The sequence below is a fragment of the Myotis daubentonii genome, chromosome 9 (genome assembly GCF_963259705.1).
Source record: "Myotis daubentonii chromosome 9, mMyoDau2.1, whole genome shotgun sequence".
Taxonomy (NCBI): Eukaryota; Metazoa; Chordata; class Mammalia; order Chiroptera; family Vespertilionidae; genus Myotis; species Myotis daubentonii.
In genome coordinates this window covers 6,433,133-6,458,036 of record NC_081848.1, presented here as the reverse complement: position 1 = coordinate 6,458,036, position 24,904 = coordinate 6,433,133, and the positions used below count along the sequence as shown (strand labels likewise).

The window sequence follows — 24,904 nt, the reverse complement described above, 5'->3', positions numbered from 1 at the left end:
TCGGGAAACAAGCAATGCAAACTGATGGCACTATTTTCAGAAAACCCAAAGTAACGGACACACTCATGTAAAAATGGCCATAAAAGTTTGGGTTTTGTAAGTTGTTTTCTAAACAAGCCAAATGACTATCACAGCTAGGCTGGTGCTATCAAAAGACGTGGCCGCATCATCAGCCTTGATGCCAATATTCAAGGGCAGGTGCCAATTAACACCAGGAAGGTTTTGAATCCATGAGTGCTCCCCACTAGGGAGGTAGGTAACTAAAGGGAAAGCGGTGAGTAATGCAACAAATTATAGAGGTCACTGAGTAAAGATGCAATCTATCCATTTGTTCTGAAATCTGATTGGTTGAAAGTGTTCCTGTTTCTAATTGGCTTGATCCATTGTATAAAGACTGATGAATACAATTATTTGAATGATTGTTATAAATGGGCAACATAAAGTACTTTTCTGTAGTTAATTATGAGTCTGCACTTCTCAGAAGGCTAATCCCTCACTTCTGCGTGGCCAATGAATATCAAAGCGTCTACATACATGCCTGGCGCCCACTGAACCGCCTTAAACAAGGACGTGTCAGGTAGGTAGCGCTACCGCTCAAGCGTGTTTCTTTGGAGAGAGCAGTAGAAAGCTAATTTTAAAAAATAAAGACAAATGTGTTTATGAAATATCATTGATATGCAGTTTCCCATTAAAAAGCAACAGACAGTTGATATACACCTCATTAAAGACAAAACTGTCATTTTTAATGGCATAAACTTTAAAATATACCAAGTCATCTGGAATCTACTGCTCAGATTACATCTGAAAGTAGGCAGTCATTTACGTCAGTGGCATTAAATTTGTTTTTGCACCACGACTGTACTTTATGAATCTATATGCTCTGCCATAATCGGATCATTTCTGAATAAATATAATCAGGGAGAGCTTACTGAAGCACTGCATGTGCTGGTGAGGACATGCAGAATTTACCTCCCCAAACTGCTGTGACTTAGGTAGTTTTCGTCCACGCTAAGAATTATAGACCTCTCATTTTATCAAAGAAGACGGAGATGTGTTTTATAAGGCAGAGAATAGTCTTCAGAAGGGATCTTCACAACTTAACAATAAGGAGGAAAGCACATCTTGAATTTTCTCTTTAAACTTTCGTATCAACCGTTAAAGCCCTTTCATCACTTCTCATTAAAATCTATTCAACAGTCTCTTGAAATGTTGTTAAACAAGTGCAAGTTTACTTTTGGTCCATGGGATTTTTTTGAGCAATTAATAAAGTTCTTAAGGGGCAAACATGATAATTTACTATCTGCACTACAACGGTCTCTTCTGAGGAGACATGGATTGCGCTTCTTGCTGTGCTGCAAGGCACTGCACACAGTCAGCCTCTTCAGACAGAGCTTCTGCATGCTTATTCCTCCTCTGCCATGGACACCGCTGGCTTCTGGAAGTGCTATGATTTTTAAACTGGGTTAAGGAAAATTTCAAAACTTAGTAACAGCAAGAAATCCTAGCTAGTTAAATACATTAAAGGTCAAGTAAAATGTGAATGTTTGTGGGTTCAGTTCATTAGAGTTTCCTTTATCTTTTAAAAAAGAAAATTTCAAAAGAGAATGATCCAATGAAACCTCTAGGAAACAAAACCTGAGCCCTCTGTCCCAGGAAGCACGCCCACTGTGAGAAGCAGCAGACGTCTCTCTCTTACCTACAGCCCATGTCCGCTGCCTGGCATACTATGGAAACTTACTTCCATCACCAGCCACGAGAGATTGCAGGTGCCCCCGGTTTTAACCTAAAAGCTCAGGCCTCCTGCTCTTCCTGCTTGGTCAGCTTTGCAGAGTCCTCCCTTCTTCCCAGGAGCAGAAATTTGGTTCACGGTGGACAGCAGCACACTGTTCCAAAGCTGTGAGCCGGGCCGAGGCGTCCGCAGGCCTGCCCCGCGCCTGGCCTGACGCGGGTGGCCCGCGTGTCTGCAGAGCCCGGCTGAACGCCAGCCTCGGATGCCATTGCCCGCGCAGACGGACTGTGCAGAGGGGGACACACAGGTGGCGGACATAGAGGTTGTCATAATGCGCACTGCTGGCCGCTTTCCTTTAAAATGGCCTTCCGAATTTCCCCACAATTAGAATAGAAAGTAAGATAAGAATTTCATGTGCTTTTGGAATGTTATCATGGCTTACACTGCTTATAAAATCAGTAAGGGAAAGGGAGATTCGTGGGGCAGGTACCTAAGGGCAGTGGACTAAGGTATAAAGATTTAGAAACTAAAAGGAAAGTGAAAAATTATTTCAGAGGGGTTCCAAGTTTGAGTCTTACCACAATTACATACTGAATCAAAATATTTAAAAACTCATTTGGGAGATCAAAATTCATGAGATCGTCAGCATCTAATGTGTCAAGAGGTGGAAAGCAAAAGAACAGTTAGATTTGATAATAATAAAATAGGAGAGGGAGAGGGAGGGATGGAGAAAGGGACAGGGGGAGGGAGGGAGAGGGGGAAGAAGGGAAGAGAGGGAGAGAGGGAGGGAGGGACACCTGGAATGGGGAGAGGCCAGCTGACAGCAGTGCAGCAAAAGCACAAGCACTATTCCAGACCAAAGGCATGCTGTCACCCAAACCCTCACACGGGGAGGGGGTGGGGCGGAGAGGGGACACATAGGGCAGAAGAAGAACAAGGCACAAGACACAGACAGAGAAGCACCCACATTTGAACAGACAAGTAAAGACCGTCGCACGCACCCACACATCAATAGCCATCATGACAGGTACACCATCCGTGCTAGAAGTCACTCATGCACTTCTGCCATCAGGTTCAGACCAGGTGGGGCCAGGGCGTGGCAGGGTGTGCCCAGCATTGCTCGACATGCACACATAGCACAGGAGCCTTCCTGGCCAGGCCTTAAGGATGAGCTCCAAAAACACAAATGCGCAGGATCCCTCTTCAGAGAAAACCCCTTCGGCTACCTTCGTCTAAAAATTCCATTCTTACACGCCTGTCTATCTTCCCTACCAATTAGATCCTTAACAACACAGAGTGGCTGATTGCTATTTAGTTTCTTTTTGGAGAAAATCCATTTGATTTTGAATCATGCCCATGCACTTCTAACCTTACAAAACATGCTTATTGTTCCAATCAGGTATTGGTAAGAACAAATGGTCAACATACATAAACAACCAGTTTACTTCATACATACTTCAGCAACACAAGCTTGAATAAAGTGTTTTAATGAGTCTTCAAAGGGAAAGCTTTTTGTAAAAGTAGTTTTTTCTTTTAACAAAAGAGAAATATGGAAGGAAATCCAATATAAAAACTCCTAAGACCAGTAAAGCGGTCGCTGGCTGACCTGATGGGTCTTGTCATTTAAGTTGCGCGTTTCCCAGGCCCAGGACTCCAGAGTGCACACAGCTAGGCTGTTCGCAGGTGACTCTAAGTCAGAAGGTAACTGCACTGAAGTGGGGTTTTAGCCATAATTTGTTCAAATAAAATCCATTTTCTAGCTTTATTTCCTTGGAAATCTGGCCCCTACTTTGTAGTTTCCACCACATTTCCATTTCACTCCTGATAGCTGACCTGGGGACTTTTCCCCTCGGCCAGTAAAATTCAAAACAATAGTTTGGTTTTCATTAAAGCTCTTTGCTGGAGAATATGCTGTTCAAAATAGTGGTTGGATCCTTTTGGGAGGATGGTATGAGGATTTTAGGTGAGTTGGAGAATGTATTCATAAATGTAGCATATAGGGATCAGCCTGGGTTTTCACTTCTCTCCTGATGTTAGGAATCATATATATGATTAAAATATCGTATATACACACATATAGTGTGTCCCCAAAATGTACAGATATTTTGAATAATTATAAAGGCAGTGTTTATTAAAATACATTTCTTTTTCAAATTGAGCAATCTGCTGTTAAAGTGTGTATACACTATTTTCGGAATAGATATATATATATGTGTGTGTGTGTGTGTGTGTGTGTGTGTGTGTGTGTGTGTATATATAGTTATTCTTGCCGCCCAGTGTGCCTTCACTGCACCACGCCAGGAGGCCACCTCACTCCTCTCCCCAGAGAGGAAGCCCTCATCAGAATGGTGTCCTACACTCCGGACTGGCCCTTGAGCAAACTTCTCATTTTCCAGGTCAGGGGCATGTTTCCTGCTGTGAACGCCCCACTCAACTCCAGCTACTCCCCTTAGAGGCACATAAGAACATAGACTTTAGTGAAGGGACCCAGAAAACAGAACTTTGGAGTCTTAGGAAATACATGATCAATATTTCTTCAAAGATCTCACAAATTCAGGAATCTTATGGTTACATCTGACCCTGGAGTTAATTATAGGAAGCTCAGAACTCAAAGCATCTTAAAAAGAATAGAGTAAAATCTCTCGAACTACATTAAAATAGCCTTAAAGCTCTGAGAATAATCGATAAAAGTCAGGAAGTGCTCAATTAATGATGAAACCTACAAATAACTGAGCTTAATGGAGTGCAATCCTGGAGATGTAACAAGCACTATGGAGCATTAACCTTAGAAAGTGAAGTTTATACCTAATTGATTTCTCATGATTGTCAGTGTATCTGGCCCTTTAACTTACTTTTATGAACGTTCCCTTTGTGCAAATGGCAGGGAAGAGCAGGGTGAGCTGGGGCGAGGTGGGGAGGGCTATATGGCTGCACCCCTAAGTTTGTTTTGCTTTCTCAGAGTTCCCTACCAACACATCCAAGCACCAAACCTGCCCCTCAAGGCCGGCTCAGAGGACAGGTTCTGCTCGGAGGTTTCCAGCGGGCGAGTCCTCCAATGTGGGTCTATTTAAGGAGCCAGGCTGCGCGAGGAAGAGCTGTTTCTCTAAAAGTTGAACGAACAGCACAGGGTCGGCTGGTCCCCTCCTGCCATTTAAGTGATAGATTCCAACCCTGCACAACATGCACAGCGAGTTAAGTAGGCCCTTTACCGAGTAATCCCCTTGGATCCAATTATTAAAATTCAGCCCGTTTTAAACTGACATATCTGCCTCCTAGCACAGTATCAGCACGGTGAGATCTGCGCTGAGTGATGAATAATCTACAGATGAAACATGATTGTGATTTTCTGATCGGAGCGACATCAGAAGTTAATAGACTTATTCCAGCTTGCCAGTGGTGGGATTGGGGAGAGGATGTCCCTCTGCCCAACCTGAGCTTTACTCTTTTATCACCGTTTGGTTAAAATCTTAACTAACTTTCTAATATTTTTCCTACACGATACCTACACACAAATGATTTTTTGAAATTCCCAGTTTATGCTGTTACAATATACAAATGTGTCATTCTTGGTCTGGAGATGTTTCCTGGCAAATGTTAGCATAAACGTTTATGCACAGAGGTCAAGGGTGAACCAGGACGGGCCGTGGAGGTAAACACAATCGGGGCACAGTGAACCGAAGAGCACGGCCCTCCTCAGCCCGAGACGGGCAGGACGCTTCACCCGACCTCCAGGCTCAACTGCTCATGCCCCTTCCTCAGGCAGCTGGGACTCCGGCCTGGGCCTGGAATGCGGGTGCTACAATTTGTAGGCCAGTGTCAGTGTTTTAGAGCCCCGGTGTTTTAGTGTCGGGCGGGTTATATGACTACAGTGTTGGGCGGGTTATATGACTAAGGAAGAGGTGCAAACTGAGGCTCCTGCCATCTAGCCAGTGAGGAGGCTGCCCTCAGATGGCCACTCTGGCCACTGGGCTCACAACAGAAATGACAAGACTCGCCATCTTTCAAGCCGTTAAGAATCGCGGCATGTTCATGGGATGAGTCTCCTTGGAACACGATCGCCCTTGAAGACTGCATTGCTCTTTTCCCAGGCTTGCCTTGCCTCTCAGCACTGCTGAGCAAGTAGATAAACAGTAAGGTGATACCAACCGTGAACTGCTGGCTCTGTCGTCGCCGTTGTGTCTACAGACAGGAACAGAGGATTGGAGGAAGGGAAGAAACAGGAGGAACGGCATGCAAAAAAAGGGAAAATGGAAAAAAATGGAACAGATAATATATGAGCAAGCTTTCAAAGAACATCGCGTGACAAGCAATAATAAATGAAAAGCAAAAAGCATTTGAAGTGAGTTGCACTGTTTTAAGACATGCCTTCAGCTCAAAGCTGCGAGCCAGTGGGAGGACAGTAAGCCCGTTGGTTCTGGGGTCCTGCCAGGGCACACCTACTTGCTGGCGTAGTCAGGGAACATGCAACGTGACGAGAAACACCAGTGCAAGCCCAGGCTCCTAATGCATCAGGCTCAGGACTGGACACAAAAGCTGTCGGAAGCTGGCTAAACAATGCATTCATACATCCAAACATTGCCTTTGTTCGAACCCCACCCGCCGGCACTGGGGTCAGCACTGCCCGTCAGGCCCCCCTGAATCAGCTGCACTTTTGGATCATCTATGGCTTGTGCTCAGGTGCCCGTAGATGAATATATGGGTCCCAGTTTTCCACCCAGTGTTGTTTCGGCAGAACTTAGCTGGGCAGTTCTGGTAATCGGGAGGCTCTGGCAAGGAACATGGTCAAGGTTTTCAGATTCGTTTCTACACACACACACGCACATACGCGCACACACGCACCACCAAGCCACTCCTCATTCGCAGACCTTACTATGGCACATTTGAAGAGCAGGAGTCTGTCATGGAAACACCCATGTTATCTTGCCAGATGCCACTTCTAATCCCGTGACACTCCAAAAATTAAAAGTCTCCAGCCAACCCTCGGCTCACAACTCAGAAGCACATGCGTGCTGCGAGCCGCCGGAGCTCTGCCTGCCGGCTGCCTCAGGAGACTGCGCGTGGTCTTGTCACTGCCAAATGCACTTGCTGCGGAAGGAAATGTGCTCCGTCTTCCTTCCAGCCCCGATGCAGGTGCGAGTCTCCTTCTTCCGCCGGCCTTCCTGGCTCCTCCCGGCAAACTCAAAGCGCCCCGTAAACGTGCTCTTTATTCTCGGCTACAGGGGAGGCGGCACACTCGTCTAGAAAACGCACAAGGACAGTCTTTTCCCCGCCACTTAACACCACTCTTCTCGCCAGCACCACACCAATGCCAACCCGCCCGGCCAGGCTGTAGTTTCCGTTCTCCGCCTCGCAAGCGCGTCTCCTTCCACGTCGCCTTCGCACAGAGGTGCGGCTCTGGGTACCACTGCAGCAGTGACCTGTCCATTCTATAATGCAGCTATTCAGCTGGTCACTATTTTCACAGGTTTTGGAGATTTCAAAAGACTTTCGGACTCAACACAGGCAATGTTTAAATGCACTGGAATGCTAACATCACTTTCTTTTTTTTTTTTTTTTTTGGTCAAATGAGCCTGGTGCTTCCCATTTGTAAGTATGACATGTGAACCGCACTGGTGTTCCCTGCAGTTGGCATAGTTTCCTTAGGATCCCACTCCGTCAAAGCTCAGAGCCCTTCCAGGAGCGAGAATTAACCACAAGTCTGAGCGGCTACTGTAGCATAATCTCACTTTTAACTGGGTTTTTGAAGAACAGAAGAAGGAGAGAAAAGCATAAAATTCACCACATAAGAACACGATACTTACAAGTCGAGTCTGTATGCATAAAATAGCAGTAAAAACACCCCAAATTGTACAGTTGAAACCTCTACACCAGATTCTTGTGACACAGTCCACACATGTCTTTACTTGAAATATCCAAGTCAAATGTTAGTTTGAGGTACTTCCAACTTCAAAGGCAAAAACCAATGCACTTTGTACGGAAATACTTATTCGCATGTTCACACATCGTGTAGGTAGGCACTGCTCCGCTCAGCATTTACAAAAGGCAACGAACACTTTGGCTCGTTATTTTTGTAGTAGCGTTTCTAATATGCTTTATTTTCACCAAGTCAATCATTAGTAGAGAATGAAAGCAAGAGGGTGGAGTCCTCACAAAGAATAGCTTAGCGTTAACCAGTGACTCCCAATTTAAACTTACTGTCTCCCTACATCACAACTTCACGTCAGCTTATGATGAAGTCGGACTAAGTGGAGCTGGCCGTCAGCTTCCAGGTGGGTACGAGAACGTAAATGAAGGCAAATTCACAGTGCAGCTTGCTTCCCCATTCTGGGGACAGGAAACCCGTCAATGGTACCCCAAAGGGCAGGAGAAAGGGAGGGTGAGAAGGAAAATCACTTCTCAAGCATTCCAGTGGAACAGCAGCGTTTCTGCAGCTGGCAATGGCGGAACCATGACCGGCTGTGCAGCAGGAGATGCAGCAGAAACGAGGCTGTGGCTACAGTGCACACGCCTGAGGGTGTGTGCCGGGGCCGCTGGTCCCATTTCTCTGAGAGCATCTGGTATGCTACCTGAACAGAGGCTATTTCCAATAAAGAATTAAAAAAACAATTCTTTAGAAGTGACTTTGCGCTCCCCACAGGAGAGCACCGTGACAGAATCTAATTCTCCTTCATAATTGCATTACGACTTCATGCAGAAACCAGCCTCGGCTCTGAAGCGGCCGCCTGTGCAGCGGGGATTATAAGGGGATCTTAATCAGAAGACTGGGGCGATGTGCAAGCCCACTCCTGTGAATCAACTCGGGGGGCCACGCAGTGTTTGGTAACGTTCTTGGTGTACAGCAGGCAACAGGCGAAGAGCGCATTTCCAATATAAGTTACAAATGCTACAATTAGCTTGAAAAAAGGGAGTGCCTAATTACCCTAACAGAGGCTTTTTCCAGCTTCATTTTGGTGCTGCCTTCCAAGGGTCCCCTTTGAGCTGGGTCTACGGGGGAAACAGGCCCCACAAGGCTGAGCTGGACTTGCAGTGCTAAAGGGCTAGAAATGGAAAAGGCTTTGCCCAGCTGTTGTCTTTATTTTAATTATAATGAGGGCAAATTTATTGTACATCTGTCTTATGTGGTCAACACAAAACAATCGCATGTTCTTGAAAACCCAGCAAGAGTGCCCATTCTCACCAGCCACTCCCCAGCTGCCTCAGGAGTGGCATCGAGGTGTCCAAGGGCCCCAGGCTGCCACTAGAAAGATGCATTTCACTAAATATGGACTTTTCTTCTTAGTCTCCCAACCACACAATGTACGGGGCCCGAGCTCAAATAAATTAAACATCATCTATATTTCATGTTGCGGGAGATGATATTCACACAATGAAAGGCCCGACAATGTGTGATATTAGAGACACTAGCCATTTAACCAAGTAGAAAAGAAATTACTGCCTGAGAGGCAGCTGGGCAATATTTAGTTGAAACAGTCATGTGTAAGCTCCGCTGTGGCACATGCTAATCCTTTCATATGGATTCTCTCCAACTTAGAATTGTTCAACGAGTGTGACAGACTGGGGGTTTAAAGCTAATCCATAAATTAGTCCGCGCTCTCAAACACAACGGGGGCCATAAATGAAAATGAAAATCCTAGAACCAAATTAAATTCACAACCTTAAATACCTTCTCTTCTCCAGTTGCTCGGCGCAGCCCCCGCTCCGCCATGAGCCACTGCGAGGCTGGGGGGGAGACGGGGTACAGAACAATGCAGTGTAATAACCACGAGCCCAATCTGCTCCAGAGCAGCGCTTAATTGTAAAGAATTTAAATTCCCCCATTTTGATTGTCATAAGCTTAAATGAAAGCATACTAAGCAGTCCAGACGCATTTTAATACACTTTCCCCAGTTTACTTTCTTAACTAAAGTTAATAAGGAGCCAACGGTTTTCTTAATTGAATTCCCCTTCAGTTTGTGTGAGGGAGCTGCCTTTAATCAAAGGCATGCTACGCTGGCCAATATATCTATATCTATGTCTATGTCTATATCTATTCTATATCTATATTTATATCTAATCTATATCTATCTCTAACTCTCTCTAATCCATAGCAATCTATATTTATATCTAATCTATATCTAATCTATCTATATCTATATCTAAAATCTTCCCTTTGTGTTTGTTTATTTATTTATACTTATTTGAAATCTACTGAAAGCAAAAGCACGTGCTGGAAAATTACACTTCGAAATGTATTTTCTACTGGTTTTGCGGTTAATTTTCTTTCCATCTATGTTGTGCTTTCATTAAACTCTGATTTCTCAGAGGCAGGAGAAGTGGACAGGGACAAAATGAAGCTAAAGGCCCGGTCAGAGCTACGACAAGGCTCCCGACTCCTGAACGCCCCCCCCCCCCCCCCCCCGGCAGTGAAGACACTGTGTCCAGAACAACAGGGTGGGTGCTGGTTAAGCAGCTTCAAGTTGTGATGAAGCTTCTTCAGAAACGTTCGCTGGTGCTGCTCTGCCCCTGAGATCTTTCCATTCGAAAGCCAGATGTTCTGAAAACCACAGGAGTCTGTACAGCGGCTTCATTTCACAAGGAAGCAATCCCAGTGTCACGTGGGAGTGAATGCTGGCGGGAGAAAGGGGCAAGGCACCGGGAGGCGAGGCCAGAGAGGGTGCTGCCAGGAGGTGCCGGTGGGAGAGGGAAGCGGCGGGAGCGCCTGCTATTCCCCCTGCGTTAGACCCGGGACTGGGCCTTCTGCCAAGTCCTCACTTGAGCTCACGCCGTTCTCGGCTGAGAAACCTGCCTGCGCGATGTCCTTGTTTGCACTGTTGGTAGAGCTTCAGTATGGAAGCACGTGAAGTCTTTATCTCGTGACTTACTTTTAAACAAGGAGCAGAAAAGTATGGGAATTATGATAGAAGCATTACCTTCCGTCTCGTTCCTTTTTTTGAAAAATGCAGGATCACAGGAACTTCGTCACTGTGGTGTGCTAACTTCCTCCCTTCCCTCACAGGCACTCCGGGCCCAAGCTGGCGGGCTAGGATGCTACTGGTCATGGGCTTTGATCATCAGTAACACGGAAATAGTATGAAAAGATGGTCAGTTCTTTGGGGGCAAAACTTGAAAAGGTGGCTCTTCCATACAAGGCCGCACAAGCAGTTACTAGGGTCCTCGTAATGTGCCCGTCCCCGGCCACACGGGCGCGTGGGGGAGCTCAGGAAGCGCTGAATGACAGCCGTTTCACAGAGCAGATGCCAACTCCAGGGAAAGGGCAATTTGGAGAACATTCTGGGATGAAAGATGAGCACGTTCTAGCACCGATGGTCAGTATACGCCTGGAACTAACACACAGCACACACACTGCCGGCAGGAGCTGGAAGCAATTTGGCCTTCAGGCTTCATTTCCAAAACGCCGTTCTTTCTTCTTATTCCAGCCCCCATCTCTCCCACCTCCAGCTTGCCAACCTTGCTCTTTCTCTCCCACAGCTCACTTCCCAAAGTCGAAAGGTTTCTTCCTTTACCAGAGCAAAGTCCCTAGAAAATTCAAGCCCCGTCACTTCCTCTACTGATGCCAGACCCACCGCACACAGGGTGGCTCGTGCACTGGACGGGCAGCCAAAGTAGCCACGGGAACCTGAGGGCGGGACTCACTGCCCCACGGAAACGGGCTTTCAGTTCTCAGATGCCAATCAGAGAAACCTTGCCATTTTCTTTTCCAAGAAACAAAAAATCCTAATTGGCTATGCACTTAAAAAAGGAGACAACCTCACTTAGAAATGACCTACTTCATTGCTACAAAGGGAGTGTTCAATGTGCTTCCGAATTCAGCCCCGTGGCTACTCATTTCTTATTCTGGGGTGATTCAGTGTTTAATGTGGGGGGTCGCATGTGGCGGCCTGCAGGTCGAAGCCCTGGCCTGAGGGCCGTGAGCCGGAGGGGTTAGACCAGGGGTGGGCAAACTTTTTGACTCGAGGGCCACAGTGGGTTCTTAAACTGGACCGGAGGGCCGGAACAAAAGCATGGATGGAGTGTTTGTGTGAACTAATATAAGTTCAAAGTAAACATCATTACATAAAAGGGTACGGTCTTTTTTTTTTTTTTAGTTTTATTCATTTCAAGCGGGCCGTAGTTTGCCCATGGCTGGGTTAGACCGAGCTCAGCGCCCCGCGGCTGGCAAATCGGACTCAGGACGCGGCCAGTGCAGACAGCGCAGTGCGCACAGGCCTCGGGGCGCACATCCCCCACCCCCAGCCCGAGGGAAAGTGTGACCACACTGGCAGGCAAAGCGGTCACCAGCGCAGAGCGGGACTTCGATGTGGGCCTCACACAAAACGTCAACCGCCTTCAAAAAAGTTCAAAACGAAACAGAACGCGCCCGACCCCCGCGAGGCCCCTCGGGCTGGTTTCCGGGAGGGACCTCTGAGGGCTTCCTGCCGGCCAGGCCGTGTCTGTGCTCACAGGACTCCGGACCACGCCAGGCACGCAGGTGGCTCCTCCACAGGAGAGCGCAGACCCGCCCGAGTGAAGCCACAACCTGGGTGACTTTTCAAAGGGGGGGTGCCTGCCAATAGCAACGGTCGGAACAGAGATAGATGGTGAGGACATCAACCCCCACGAAGGACATCGAGACACCAGAGAGCCTCACAGCGGGTGCCGAGGCTCTGCGCGCCTCCCTCTGGTCTGGGTGGGTGTGCGTCTGCTTTTTCATTGGGAAAGAGAATCTCATGCCATTAAGGCCGTACAGGCTTGGGAAGCCAAATGCTCCTCCGCTCCAGAGCCTGCACAGGCGCCCGCGGAGGAGGCTGCCTGCCAGGCAGGAGACCCCCGGGCCAGGGAGGACGGCACTCTGCTCCTCCTCCTGCGGGCCTGCGGCTCCGGGGCCACCTGCAGACTGTGCTCTGCGTTCACAGCGCTCTCTTGAGCGTCTCGGGGCGGGGGTGGGAGGGGGGTGTGGGGGGGAAGAGCTCTGGCTGTTCTGAGGGCGGGCGACAGGGAACTCAAGGAGAGCTCTGGCTGTTCTGAGGGCGGGCGACAGGGAACTCAAGGACAGCCTGCCTCCCTAACGGGACAACCTGGGTGTCCTGTGACAGAGGATGGAAGGCAGCAGTGGAATACTTCCTTTCAGAGACACCAGAAATCAACTCTGACCTGTGGAGTTTAAAAACATTTTTCTGTCGAATTTGTACATTTTCTCATAATGAAACTCTGACCTGGGAGTGGGTTGCAGTTATTGCATTTGACTGGGAGGAAAAAACAAAACAGATGGCTGTGGCTTCTGTAAGTTCAGGCTTTATGTCTCTGTCACTGGATCTAGCTGCTGAGACTGTTAAGGCTAATGGTGGCTGTAACACACCGAGCAGTGCAGGAGAGAAGCGTGGACATGAACTTGGCTACCCATTTGGCAAGGCTTGGTTTGGACAATTTGTAGGAACTGACCCAAGTCCGGGGGATAGACTGGACTTTATTCAATGGGACGCAGAACCATTCAGCTCATAACCTTTAATCTGTTTGGAGAACGAAGCCAATGTTAAATTCCACGGGTGTACTTTCTGGGCAAGATAAATAGATCCAAAGCGGCTGGTTAAGACACAGCGAGCCTATACGATCACAGCCGTTAAGGCAGCAGATTCTCCAGCGGCAATTTTTGCCGACCTGCTCATGGGCGTGCAGGTGAGGCTCTGGGAATTCATGACCACGAGTGCACTGCGTGTGCAGAGGGGCCAGCAGCTGACACAGGAGCCACAGTGCGCCCGGAGATCACCGTGCACTGCCTTGGATGAGAGGCTGAGAGCAGAGAGCGACGCTGGAACAGGCCTGTCACAGGCACCTTCAGTGTGGGCAGAACACAGCACTCTTGTTTTTACAGTGTCCCTTCAACATAGGGTCTGCCGCGTGAACTGACAGCAGCAGGGTGCGAGCAGTGGGGGTGGAGTGAAGAGTTGGGGCTGGGGACCAAGCGCCTCTCCGGCCACTGAGACTGACTGTGGGGAGGGGTCAGGGGGTGGGAGGACAGGTCTTAACAAGAGAAAAAGCCTAAGCCAGAGACAGGCCAGCGCAAAGGGGGTATGCTCCACTGAGAGAATGTAGGGCTGCACAGCGAGGCAGGCTCGGCCACCCTGAAGAGTGTGCCTGCTGGTTCCGCAGCCCCCGCCCCACCCCAGGGAGCTACTGAGCTGGCTGTGGGCAAGTCTACAGGATGGACGGACCCCTGCAGGGCTCCCTGTGCGGGACCTGAGAACCGGCGATGAAACTGACGACACCCACGGGGCAGCTCCCAGGGGCGGTGGAAACCCGGGGACACGAGCGCAGCCTACAAGGGGCACCCTGGACAAGAGGTGAGAAGTCATAAGGCAGTGGCCTGGTGCGGAGGGTGACGGCTGCTCTGGGAACGGGACCTAGGAAGGAGCACCTCATTGCACTTCTCAGTGACCCAGGAAGGGGAGGCACCCAGCCACCACACCGACAAGCCGAGCTCATGAGCAGAGGAGCTGGGAAACGGGGAACAGAAATCCACACAGACAGAACTTCAAAGCGGCTCCACAGAACTGAGCTTAGAGCGACACAGCACCAATGGATGGACTTTCAGAAGGTCCTAAGTGAAGGCACTGCTGCTTTCATAAAGAATATTCAGACATCCTCACTACTGGCTTAGAGCTCTCTGCTCCACTGAAGGTGGAGGAAACCGTTTCGATGAGCCTCCCTTTCATGAATACTTTGACTTTTTCCATATCCACCTCACGGACTCGGGTGAGAACTGAAGTGCCTGCAGAAAGCCACCGTGCAGGCTGCGCCACAGCTGGGCGGCGAAGAGCATTCGCGGGAAGGATGGAGAGGGAATCCGCCGTGATTTTAGGAAGGTCCAGCGCTAGGATTGCTTACGGGGGCACATGGCCAGAGACCTGCAGTCCCATCAGGCAGCAGAATGACACAGAAAGTCATCTGTCAGAGTTTTTCTCACAGAAAGAATTACGTGTTTCTGTGCAGTGGCTAAGGCCTTACCTAAGGAATCCCACGTGTCTGTGGACACGGCACCTAGCCCTTCCTACCGGGTGGACAGAGGCCTCCAAGGCTCAGATGGGCACCATCGAGCCGCGTGAGAGCTGCTGGGGTCCGAGAAGGGGTGGACGGCGGGCTCCCACCTCAGTGACAGTCAGAATGGGAGACTGTGAGCTTCAAAGGGTGCAGAGAGAAAGCCGTCACGGCAGCCACAGCGGCCCCACCCTCCACATTTCTCCAGGGGCAGCCAGGGTGCCCCGCACGGCAAAGGCAGCGACTCCCTCCAATCTCGTCACCACCCAGGCGACCCGAACGGGCAGCATGATCAGCAGGCAGCCTCGGGCAGGAAGGATGGCGGCGCGCGGGGAACATGGCCACACGGGCACGTGAAAGGGTGTGCGTTTTCACTCACGAGGCTGAAGATGAAGTGGGGACAAGGAGAAGACGCGAGGCCAGAATACTTACCATTCAACAACCATGGCCGAGCATCAGCCACCAGCATGTCCTCTAAGACCAGGCTGCCATTTCCCTAGCATCTGCTTAAATAGTGATGCTTAAACAAGAGTTCTCTTGTGGGTAAGCTGCAAGATAGCTGATCTGCTGTTAAATGCTTGAATGTTAAAGACTGTCTGAGGTCCTTAAGGTTCAGCCTAAGAACACAGTCTTTGAAGTTCCAAAGTGCAGGACCAATGAAATCCCGATGACTGAAAGGGGACTTGGATGCCTCATTGTATACATACCAGAAAGACAACACCATGCAGGACATTTCCATGGGAATGACGTACCGTACCTGGGATGATGGTAAGGATGGTGGTGGTGGTGGTGGTGGTGGTGGTGGTGGTTGTTGTGGGAGGAGGGATAGTTGTGGGGGGATCTGGATAAAAAAAAAAAAAGGAAAATCAAACCCACAATGCTGAACACAACAATGACCAGTAATGACAAAACAAAGGCATGAGGACACTGAGATGTTTGTTTGATGACTCCCCTTTAAAACCAAAAGTCTCCTCCAATATGTCCTCTAATTAAAGCCCAAAGCCATGGTTGGAAGAGCTAAGAAGAGTGTTGTAATAATGACGCCGATGAAGATGAGGAAATGTGGAGTAGAGAAGGGAGGAAAAATAAAAACACAGGACCGCCCCCACCGGATCCGATTTCAAAGGTGAGGTTAAACCACCTCCGCACTTAAGGGCACGATGGGTGTCCATGACTTTATAATTCCACAGACGGGCGGGGCGGGCAGGAGCAGGGACCCGCTGTCTGCAGGCTCCTGCTTCCTTGCTCTTAGCAATGCTAACCCTCTCCTTTCCATCCACGCAGCCCAGCAGGAGGCAAGACCACTCCCGCCTCCGCAGACCTCCACACAGAGAAGAGAGAATGCCACCACTAAGTATCAAGTTCCTTAAGAGTCAATAAAAGTTTACAACTTATCGATATTGATAAGTTAGTTGCCTTTGCTCATGTTAAGAGCTTGACCTAAGTGGACGACAAGGATGAAACCAAAGGAGCGTTTTCCACCTTGTGAACAAGAGGACCAAGTGTCAGTGAGGCCTGACCCTCAGAGCCAGGAGTCCCAGGGGAAGCCTCTGTCAGGCGCTGAGGTTTTGGGGAAAGGGAAGGGCAAATATGAAAGAGAGACATTCCAAGCCCAAATGATCAAACCGAATGTGTTAACTGTCAGCAAGACTTTGAACTAAGCCACCATTCCGCTGTAACAGAGCAGAAGATGACTCGAAGGCTTTTGATTTTAAATTTTATCTAAAGCACGTCAATTTTTTCTCCCTGACACATCTGGTGTCCTTTAATCTCCAAGTGCGCTCTCAGATTGTCTAATTAATGCATCAAACTTTAATTATATACTGCACCTTTACTGGGCTTCGTACAACTTCCTGAAAGTTTATGAAAACATGATCTTGGTTCTTGGTTGTAATGCCTGTTTCAAATGATTCTTACGACTGATCAATAATCCGAGGTTTTGACGTCCCTCACGGACCTCTCTCAGACACACACATGTGCTCATTTGACAGTGAAGAATCAACAGCAAGTTGTTCCGTTTTATGGGAGACATTATTCATTTAAGTTGAGGACACAAGCAGTTTAAGCTATTGTTAAATCAGCCTCACGTAAGACTAGAAGGAATCCACTAAAAACAAAAACAAAACAAAACAAAATCTCATTCTCCTCCAAGTAGAAACCATTAAATCGGTGATTTCAAAACTACTTTTTAAGAAGAACAGGCAGCTTGCTCAGTCTTGCTCCTGAGACACCTTCTCAGGGGCCACAGGTGCGACCTGGCAGCTCACCTGGACGCACTGCCCTCCCCCCGCCGCGCCCCCCCCCCCCCCACGTGCAGGTGCAGAAAAGGCGCCCTGGCCCTGAGCCAGCACTGAAGACTTCCGCTCCCTCCAGTCCCCAGCTCCACTGCACCCAGAGAGGCGCCTGCTGCCCAGCAGTGGGCAGCTAATGTGCTGGTTCAATTACAATACTTATCATTGAATGGCCACGTCTGTACCTGGGGGCTTCCCCTGACACCCTAGACTGCTATTTCTGTACCTGTCTGTGAAAATATTGGCACAAATATGTGATGTCCACCAGTCAATCAAAGAGGACCTGAAGGTGATTTGAAAAAATGGTTATAAACAAGGACTGGGCCATCCTAATGAGGGCAGAGACTCAGGTCAACAGTTCTTTTCATTTTGTGGACAATCACACATTTTCAATTATTTTCCTCACTGCTGGGGAAAATGTTGTCCTTCACATCTGGCTCAAGTGACCTAAATGAGTTAGATTCTGCCAACAGGTAAAAGCCTCGGTGTCCGGCACCAAGAGCAACACGAGCCACTACTTAAAAAACGCAGAGTGGGAGCTAATGAGCTGGGTTTGATACACAGAAGCGACAGAACAAAACGAACCGGGGCTCAGGCACGAAGCAGCCAGATTCTCGAGGTACAGAAGTTACTTCCGGAGAATTAAACATTGTAAAGGCATGTCAACTCTTAGCTCATAAAGTACTTTGAAAGTTAATGTAGTAGCACAGTAAATTGGCTTTGAAAAGAAAATCTATTCACCATCTTCTCAAATTGCTAGAATATTTTATTAACGGACTAGCAACACCTCAGGTGAGTATTCTAGCCTGCTTTCCAAGGCCTGCGAGGGGCACAGCGGTAGGTAGGAGGTGGTACAGTGCAGATCCCACAGGCCCTCGTCAAGGACCAGCCCTATCCTGGTGGGGACATGTGTGAATGACAGGTGCTAACCTAACATGCAGGTCTCTATGTTTCTTGGCTTTCCAATAATGCACTCTGGCCCAGTGAGTTAATTCCAAAAGAGCAGTCTTATATTGGAGGAATTTTTCTATCGGCCATCAGTGAGAATAAAAGGAACTGCAGAGAAAGATACAAATGTCCCAGTGGACTTGGGAGTCAAAGGACCATGGCTCTGACTTAGTAACCTTGTGAACTCTGACAAGTCATGTGACCTTTCTAAGCCTCATTTTATCATCTGTAAAATGGGATAAAGACAATGCTTACCTCCTGATGTGTTGTGGAGATCAGAGGTGATTATGCATGTAATACAGCCAGTCATCCTAGAGTGTGGAATAAATACTAGCCATGAGCTAGTACCCAAAATTATCCACATATTGCTGTCCACCAAACCCATAAAGTGTTTCTCATCTTGAGATGCAGGAGCAGCAAGTACAATAAATCAACATTGTTTTTCTATGTTTGAGTCTTCTGAATCAAGGAAGCATATAATAGGCTGGTGGAAATCTGTCACTACTTTTTACAATCTGCACTTTTAAGGAGAGCTGAACCAAAGTCTAAACCTGGTTAACAGCAATGTGGGGACCGCCTGAGGTTCCAACCCTGACTCAGAGAGCAGAGGGGCGAGTTTGGAAGCAAGAGGGAGGCATGTACCTCCCAGCGCTGCCAGTGGCACATCGTGAATAGTCTGAGGGACGGAGTAGCTCTGTGGATCGTCACCCAAAAGTAGGGCACCCATCTGGAAAAGTCATTTCCTTCGCTCTGACCTCCTTAACTACTGGGGAGAAGGAATGCTATCGTGTGCAGGTCACAGACAACAGGGGCAGTGAGCAAACACTGACCTCAGAAGTCTACTAGATAGGGGATGAGGAGTGGTCCTTTAATTCTGCATTATGCTAAGGACAAAAGGCTCAGGTACGGGCTGCAGTTTTATTTTAACATCCCTGTAGATATGGCGTAAAGCATTCTTCCATCTCATCAAAGAGGATGTGATTTCTATTCTCTTCACAAGGAAAGTGGCCAGGTTCTAAGTATGCTGCAAATAAATATTTCACATGTCTGTTTGTGTATATGTGTATACTTGTACACTTACAGTGGGGTTATTTACACTGCTAACAGGAAGAAAGACATGCACTCACACCTCAGATATTTAGAAGACGCTGGCATTTTCCTGCCTATGGTTACTCATTCTGTGTCATGTCAGTTCATGGCTCTTTTTCCTGGTGTTAAACTAACCAAGAGGCTGCCAGGGAGCAGGAGAGACGCAGCTTGTCATCATCAGCCTGGAGAGGCGGTGGTCCCTCAGCTAAGGGGGAACAGTCACCACACACAGAGCTGACGGGAAGATGCAAATGGGGAAAAGGTTTAAAATGCCGGGCACACGGCACACGGCACACGGCACACGGCGGGATGCTCACTAAAATGTGACTAGAGAATGAAATTCATTGTAACATACTTTAACAATCCTGTAAAAAGATATTAAGAAAGCAAACAAATTTTTTAAGTTGTGTCTAAAGCAGTATCTATAGGTCGTTAACATAGCTACCAAGGACCTTCTGTTTTTTTTCCATTTATTTACTGCCTTGCAACACCTTTTTGTAATGTAACAGATTCATGCTGAAAATAGGGTAGTTTGCTCATCGAAGCAGGAGAAAGGTTAACCCAGGCACCATAGGAAAATACCAATGGGAATAAACGTCCTAAGCTGAAAAGCATGAATTGGTACGGTTGGAGTTCTCACATCATCTCCATTCCAGGTGCCTGGGGATACCTCTGTCCTGGCGGGAAGGCCCCTGATTAGAGGGAGAGGCCTGGCACCGCCCTCCCAGGGGAGACGCTGGGGTCTGCCCCAGGCCCTGCTTCTTGAAGGAAACAACTGGGTTATGGGTTTTCAACTTGACCAAAGACTTGGGGAGAGAACTACAAGCAGCAGCAACATGTCCCGCGGCTAAGGGAGGAGAGCTGCATCTCACGTACCATATACATACAGCGTGTAATCCGAGTGAGCTTTCCCCACGGCGTTGGAGGCTTCGCAGCGGTACGTCCCGTTATCTGTTTTGTTCAGGTTATTGATGAACAGGTTGGGCCCGGACAGCACGGCGTGCTGGGGCATTTCATCATCGACTCGCACCCAGGTTACCTTGACAGGCCTGCGGAGAAGAGGGGGGACGGGCGCGTTATCTCCCGCACCAGGTCTGCGCAGACTTCGCGCTCCCACATTGAATCACACGCAGGGCGACGCAATTAAAGAGGACTTACCGCAGGTAGTTTAAGTTCACAGAATTACAGCTGTGAAGTCTCCAAAACATTTGTTTGGAATATAATTTTCTTTAAACGTTATCAGGTGTTGAAAAACTTTCAACACACCACAATTGGGAGTCTCATGATTTCCAATTTATCTTCAACAAATCAGAAAATAACCAGCACACCCTATTAGTCTGCCCTGCTGTCTGGTTTCACACCAATTCAGATAGGACAGAGCTCACGCATTGTTATTCATCTCATTAACGAGGGGAAATTGCATCCCTGGCTAGCGACCCACGCATTCATCTGGTGGCGACTGGCACAACAAGACACTTGCTTAGAAGACACTTGTGATATTGAAATGGATTTCAAGTTTCACAAAAGGGGATGGGCGTCCACATCTGAGGAGCGCTTGCTTTGCGCTCTGCTCTATGAGGATCACCTTCTCTCATTCTGGAAAGATGCCTTCACTTCCTCTGCCCTCCTCCAACCCAAGTGGCACTGCCCCGCTGCCCGCCAGCCACCTGGTCCTGTGCTCCCTGGCAGTGCCTCCTCTGCAAGGCCCCCTGCCCCGCTCACCCTGTGTGCACCCGCAGGCCCACAGCTGGAGGCCTCAGGTCATCCCCGCAGGACTCCTCAGTCCCAGGGGCGAACTCTGCAGGGACCACGGTGCTTTAGTGATTTACGTACCATATTTGCATCCATCACGAAAAGGCGCATTTCACAAGATGCACCAGAGCCAAAATTGCACACACAAATTATCGTTCAAAAGTATCTTCACAACTATGGCTCCTTCAGGCGGCTCCTTCGGCCTCCGAGGAAATCGCGGCCACGATAGGACTGTGCCTCAATGGAGCTGCAGGGAGAGTGGCCCCCACTCCAGTGCGGGAACATCCCTGTCCCAGCGCCGCCTCCAGGGGCAGCGATGCGACAAAGGAGCCGCTGGGGGCGGAGACTTGGGCCGCCTGTCCAGCAGCATTCCAACCTCCAAAGGTTATCCTTTTCTTTAATGACACCTGCGCCCTCCGTCACAGCCCGTAGGTCATTTAAGAATCAGCACCGCATGTGCTCCGTGCAGGCAGCGGCCAGTGGGCCCCCTGCAGGCAGACTGCGGCCCTGTGCCTGACAGCTGAGCCCACCAGTGGGGTGGGTACTGAGTCCGTGCACAGCTCTAAGGGCAAGTCCAATGATCGCTGTATTGTGTGCGATTTCCGGAGAGAGCAAACAGGCCACGTGCAGGGCGGGTTAGCAGCCGCGGATGCCAGCTTGCTCCTACTCGCGCCTGTTCCTGTGCGCGAGGCACAAACACCCTCTCTGGCATCAATGTCCCAAGGGAACCTGTCATTTACCAACCCCGTGCCACATGCAATCGAATACCGTACCCCCTTCAGCAGAATAGATAAACAAAATATAGTTTAGCGAGCCATACACTGGAAATGCAGTTAATGTGGCTGAACGTAGGTGTCCCAAGTGGCAAGAGGCCCGTGAGGATAATTCTCTCTCCTGGGGATTGTGTGGAGGCAGGTGAGCTGCTCACTAGGGCATAATTCAAGCAGTCTTCACAAGAGACGTCAGGTCTTCCAGTGTTCAGAGGAGAGGCCACTCCGCAGCTGGGTGTGTACACCAGCAACTCTGGACGCCAGGAGACGAGCAAGACGCTCCTACTTCCTAAGGTCGCCTTGCAGTCCCCTGTGGCCAGGACAGGGAGCAGCCAGTCCTCGCCCTGGGAGAGGGCCGCGCCCCTGGAGGGGTGGAGGGAAGAGAGCCTCCTGAGGCCAGGCCCCTGGGCTCCCGACCCCGGGTGCTTAGCTGTCGTGGGAAAACCCTTTCCAAAGCTTCTTGTTCAGAGGCTCTAAGTTCCTTACACGAAAACGGCGATAGTGACGCTGGTCAGCAACAGTGAGAGGAAAAAAATCATGCCGGGGGACAGCAGGGGGAGCTCAGCGCCGTGCCTCTTGGGGCACTGGGAGTCTGAGTGCCGCTCCCGGCACTGACCGAGGTGCCCCTTTAGGGTTCCAAGGATTACTTTCCCGAAGAAGCATTGACACCCATCTTCACTCTGCTGGACGTCCCCCTCCTCCCCAGCTGCACTGAGGACACCGGCAGTGGGTACTGCTGTGTTAGTGACGACACAGTTTCTCTAATTCGCCTTCATTCGTTCAGCAGGGGCAAGCAACTTCTTCACACTGCAGTGACACTGGAGTGTTTGCTGGTTCTCCTCACATACCTACATAGGGTGTCCCCGCAAAATGTATACACACACTTTGAACAATTATAAAGGCAGTGTTTATTACAATACATTTCGTTTTCAAAATTGAGCTATCAGCTGTTAAGGTGTATATACATTTTGGGGGGACACCCGGAATATATCTTGAGAAAAGTTCCTGAATCATTCCTTACTAACAAAAATATTTCCAGTAGTCACTTGTCTTTGCGGGAAAGAGAAGCAAAATTAAAGGTAGGGCAAATTCGTTTGCCTCCGCTGGTCCTAAACGCAGCAGCTTAATTTTTGTCTTAAAACTATCTTCCCGCAGCAAAGACGTGAATACGGAGGGAGTAGATGTATCATTAGATTGTGGGTACACTAACAATTTATTGGGATTATTTTTTGTGTATGAGAGACAACAGTTCTGACAATCATGTTGCTGATTATAAAACAGAATTAGCTGAGATTTCAATCTTAGCTGGTATTTCATTTTTCTCCCTAAGGTCACCATTAAGAACCACCGATATTTAGTCCACTGAATATTCTTTTATTTCCTGAAAAATATTCCACCTTTACAGCAGGAGAGAGTGACAGGCCAATCTCTGCGTGGTGACGTTTCCTGCTGTGACCCCCGCCAACCATGGCCTTGAGAACTTACTGGGGTTTCCCGCTGACTTCACAGGTTAACTCAAGCGCGTCCCCTTCCCGGGTCAGGCCTTGTAGAGGGTAAGTCATCTGAATATGCACCCGAGGCTTATCTGTATGACAACAACACAAAGTACAATGTTTAGCAAATGGTATCGTCAGGCACAATCAGACGTGCTGGCTGCCACACGCCCCGGAGTACCAGCCCCCACCGTCCCCACCCTCTGCCTTCCCTAACTCCCTTCTAATTAGTTAGTAATCCTGGCATTTGCTCAAATTAAATTGACTAATAACGCTAAGGAGTGAACTACGAATAGATAAGAGATTCATAAGCCAACTGCGCCACATCAAATATTTCCTGTGAAAGACATTTTGTTACATTGAAGTTTATCTCCAGACTCACTCAAGCTAAAGGAAACTCATTTGCTTTCATGCTGAGGTGAAGCCACAGATATTTGTGGCGCTTGGAATGGATACATTTTATCATATGTCATATGTTACTATGCGACAATAAGCTGTGACACTGCATATTAATCAGTTTGCCTCTTCTATGCACAACTCCCGCGTTCTACTCAAACGGCTTTAAAGACGAGATGGGAGGTTCTGGTGGCTCTTACTGAACTCCGGCTTCTCACATGTGAACATAAACAAGAAGGTAGGGCGCCGACCGTCTCCTGAGAGCCAGCCTGTCCTGGGGACCGAAACTGGTGGAGAAACAGCCCCGGTTTTGAGGATGAGAACACTGGTGCGGAGAACAAAGTAGAAATAAACCTGAGAGTCCCACGAAATGCGTATTGGGAGAAATTTCTGATTCAAAACCATGTTTTCCAATAACAATCCAAGTGTTCAGGGAAGTACTTAGGTAGGTGATCAAGCTATTCTTATTTCCACTAGACGCTTAAAAGCTGAGTTTGTGCCCCAGCTGGTTTGGCTCAGTGGATAGAGCATCGGCCTGCGGACTGAGGGTCCCGGGTTTGATTCTGGTCAAGGGCACATGTCTGGGTTTCCGGCTCAATCCCCAGTAGGGGGCGTACAGGAGGCAGCCCATCAATGATTCTCTCTCAGCATTGATGTTTCTCTCTCCCTCTCTGAAATCAATAAAAATATATTTAAAAACAAACAAAAAAACCCCACAAAACTGAGTTTGTAAGCATGTGAGAGCTAACTAGGGAGGGGAGAGAAGAACTTGGAGTTAAATATCCAGGCAGATACATTTACAAATAAAATAAAACCTGATGAAACTGGGCTTTTATTTTTTGTCTATTCTGAACAAGCTATTAATCTCTAAATCAGTTTCTCACTTAATTCTGTGACTCTGTAAATGCACATTTTTGAAAATGTTCCCAAGAGTAATAAATGTGAGAGGGCAAGACATCAGTTGGCTGAAAGGCCAAAATAATTTCCATAACTCACCCTTGTCAGACAATCACAGACCTAAACAACAGCACTTTGGCCTTTACAAGCAGTGGCTGCTCATGAACATTCATCCTATGGAACCAGGAGGACAGAGACCCGGGGCTCGGCCTGTCTCAGCCGGGACCCTGCTGGCCAGGCTGCACAGGTCTTCTCCAGGCATGGCTGCTTTCTGGACGCACTGGAGGTCTTGCTTCGTATCAGAGATCTTTCTCTTACGGCTGAAAACCACGAGGCACGCAAGGCCTTTGCGGGGAGCCCTGTCCCACCCCTCCCCTCCCCCACCCCCACGTGCTGACACAGTGAGTGGGAAGAACTTCCCAAGAAGCTGGGTCTCTGACAGGCTCACCGGCCTGAGGGCCAGATGAGCTGCAGGTAACAAACGGCTCTATTCTTAGACCTGCTGGCAAAAGAGATGCTTAGCAGCAA

General features: G+C 48.6%; 1 protein-coding gene across 7 annotated transcripts in view; it reads right to left on the bottom strand.

The window, feature by feature from the left end:
• Nucleotides 1-24,904, bottom strand: part of CADM1 (cell adhesion molecule 1) — a 351,444-nt gene that overhangs the window by 16,458 nt on the left and 310,082 nt on the right. For 2 of the 7 annotated variants that reach the window (XM_059707809.1, XM_059707810.1), the window contains exons 6-9: nucleotides 23,076-23,175; nucleotides 19,945-20,117; nucleotides 15,498-15,581; nucleotides 5,876-5,908 (exon numbers count right to left, since the gene is read on the bottom strand). In XM_059707809.1, coding sequence (XP_059563792.1) covers nucleotides 5,876-5,908; nucleotides 15,498-15,581; nucleotides 19,945-20,117; nucleotides 23,076-23,175 — 390 coding nt within the window. Of the gene's footprint in view, nucleotides 1-5,875; nucleotides 5,909-15,447; nucleotides 15,582-19,944; nucleotides 20,118-23,075; nucleotides 23,176-24,904 lie in introns of all 7 variants that reach the window. The other 5 variants (XM_059707811.1, XM_059707813.1, XR_009454350.1 and 2 more) reach the window with 4 other exon arrangements.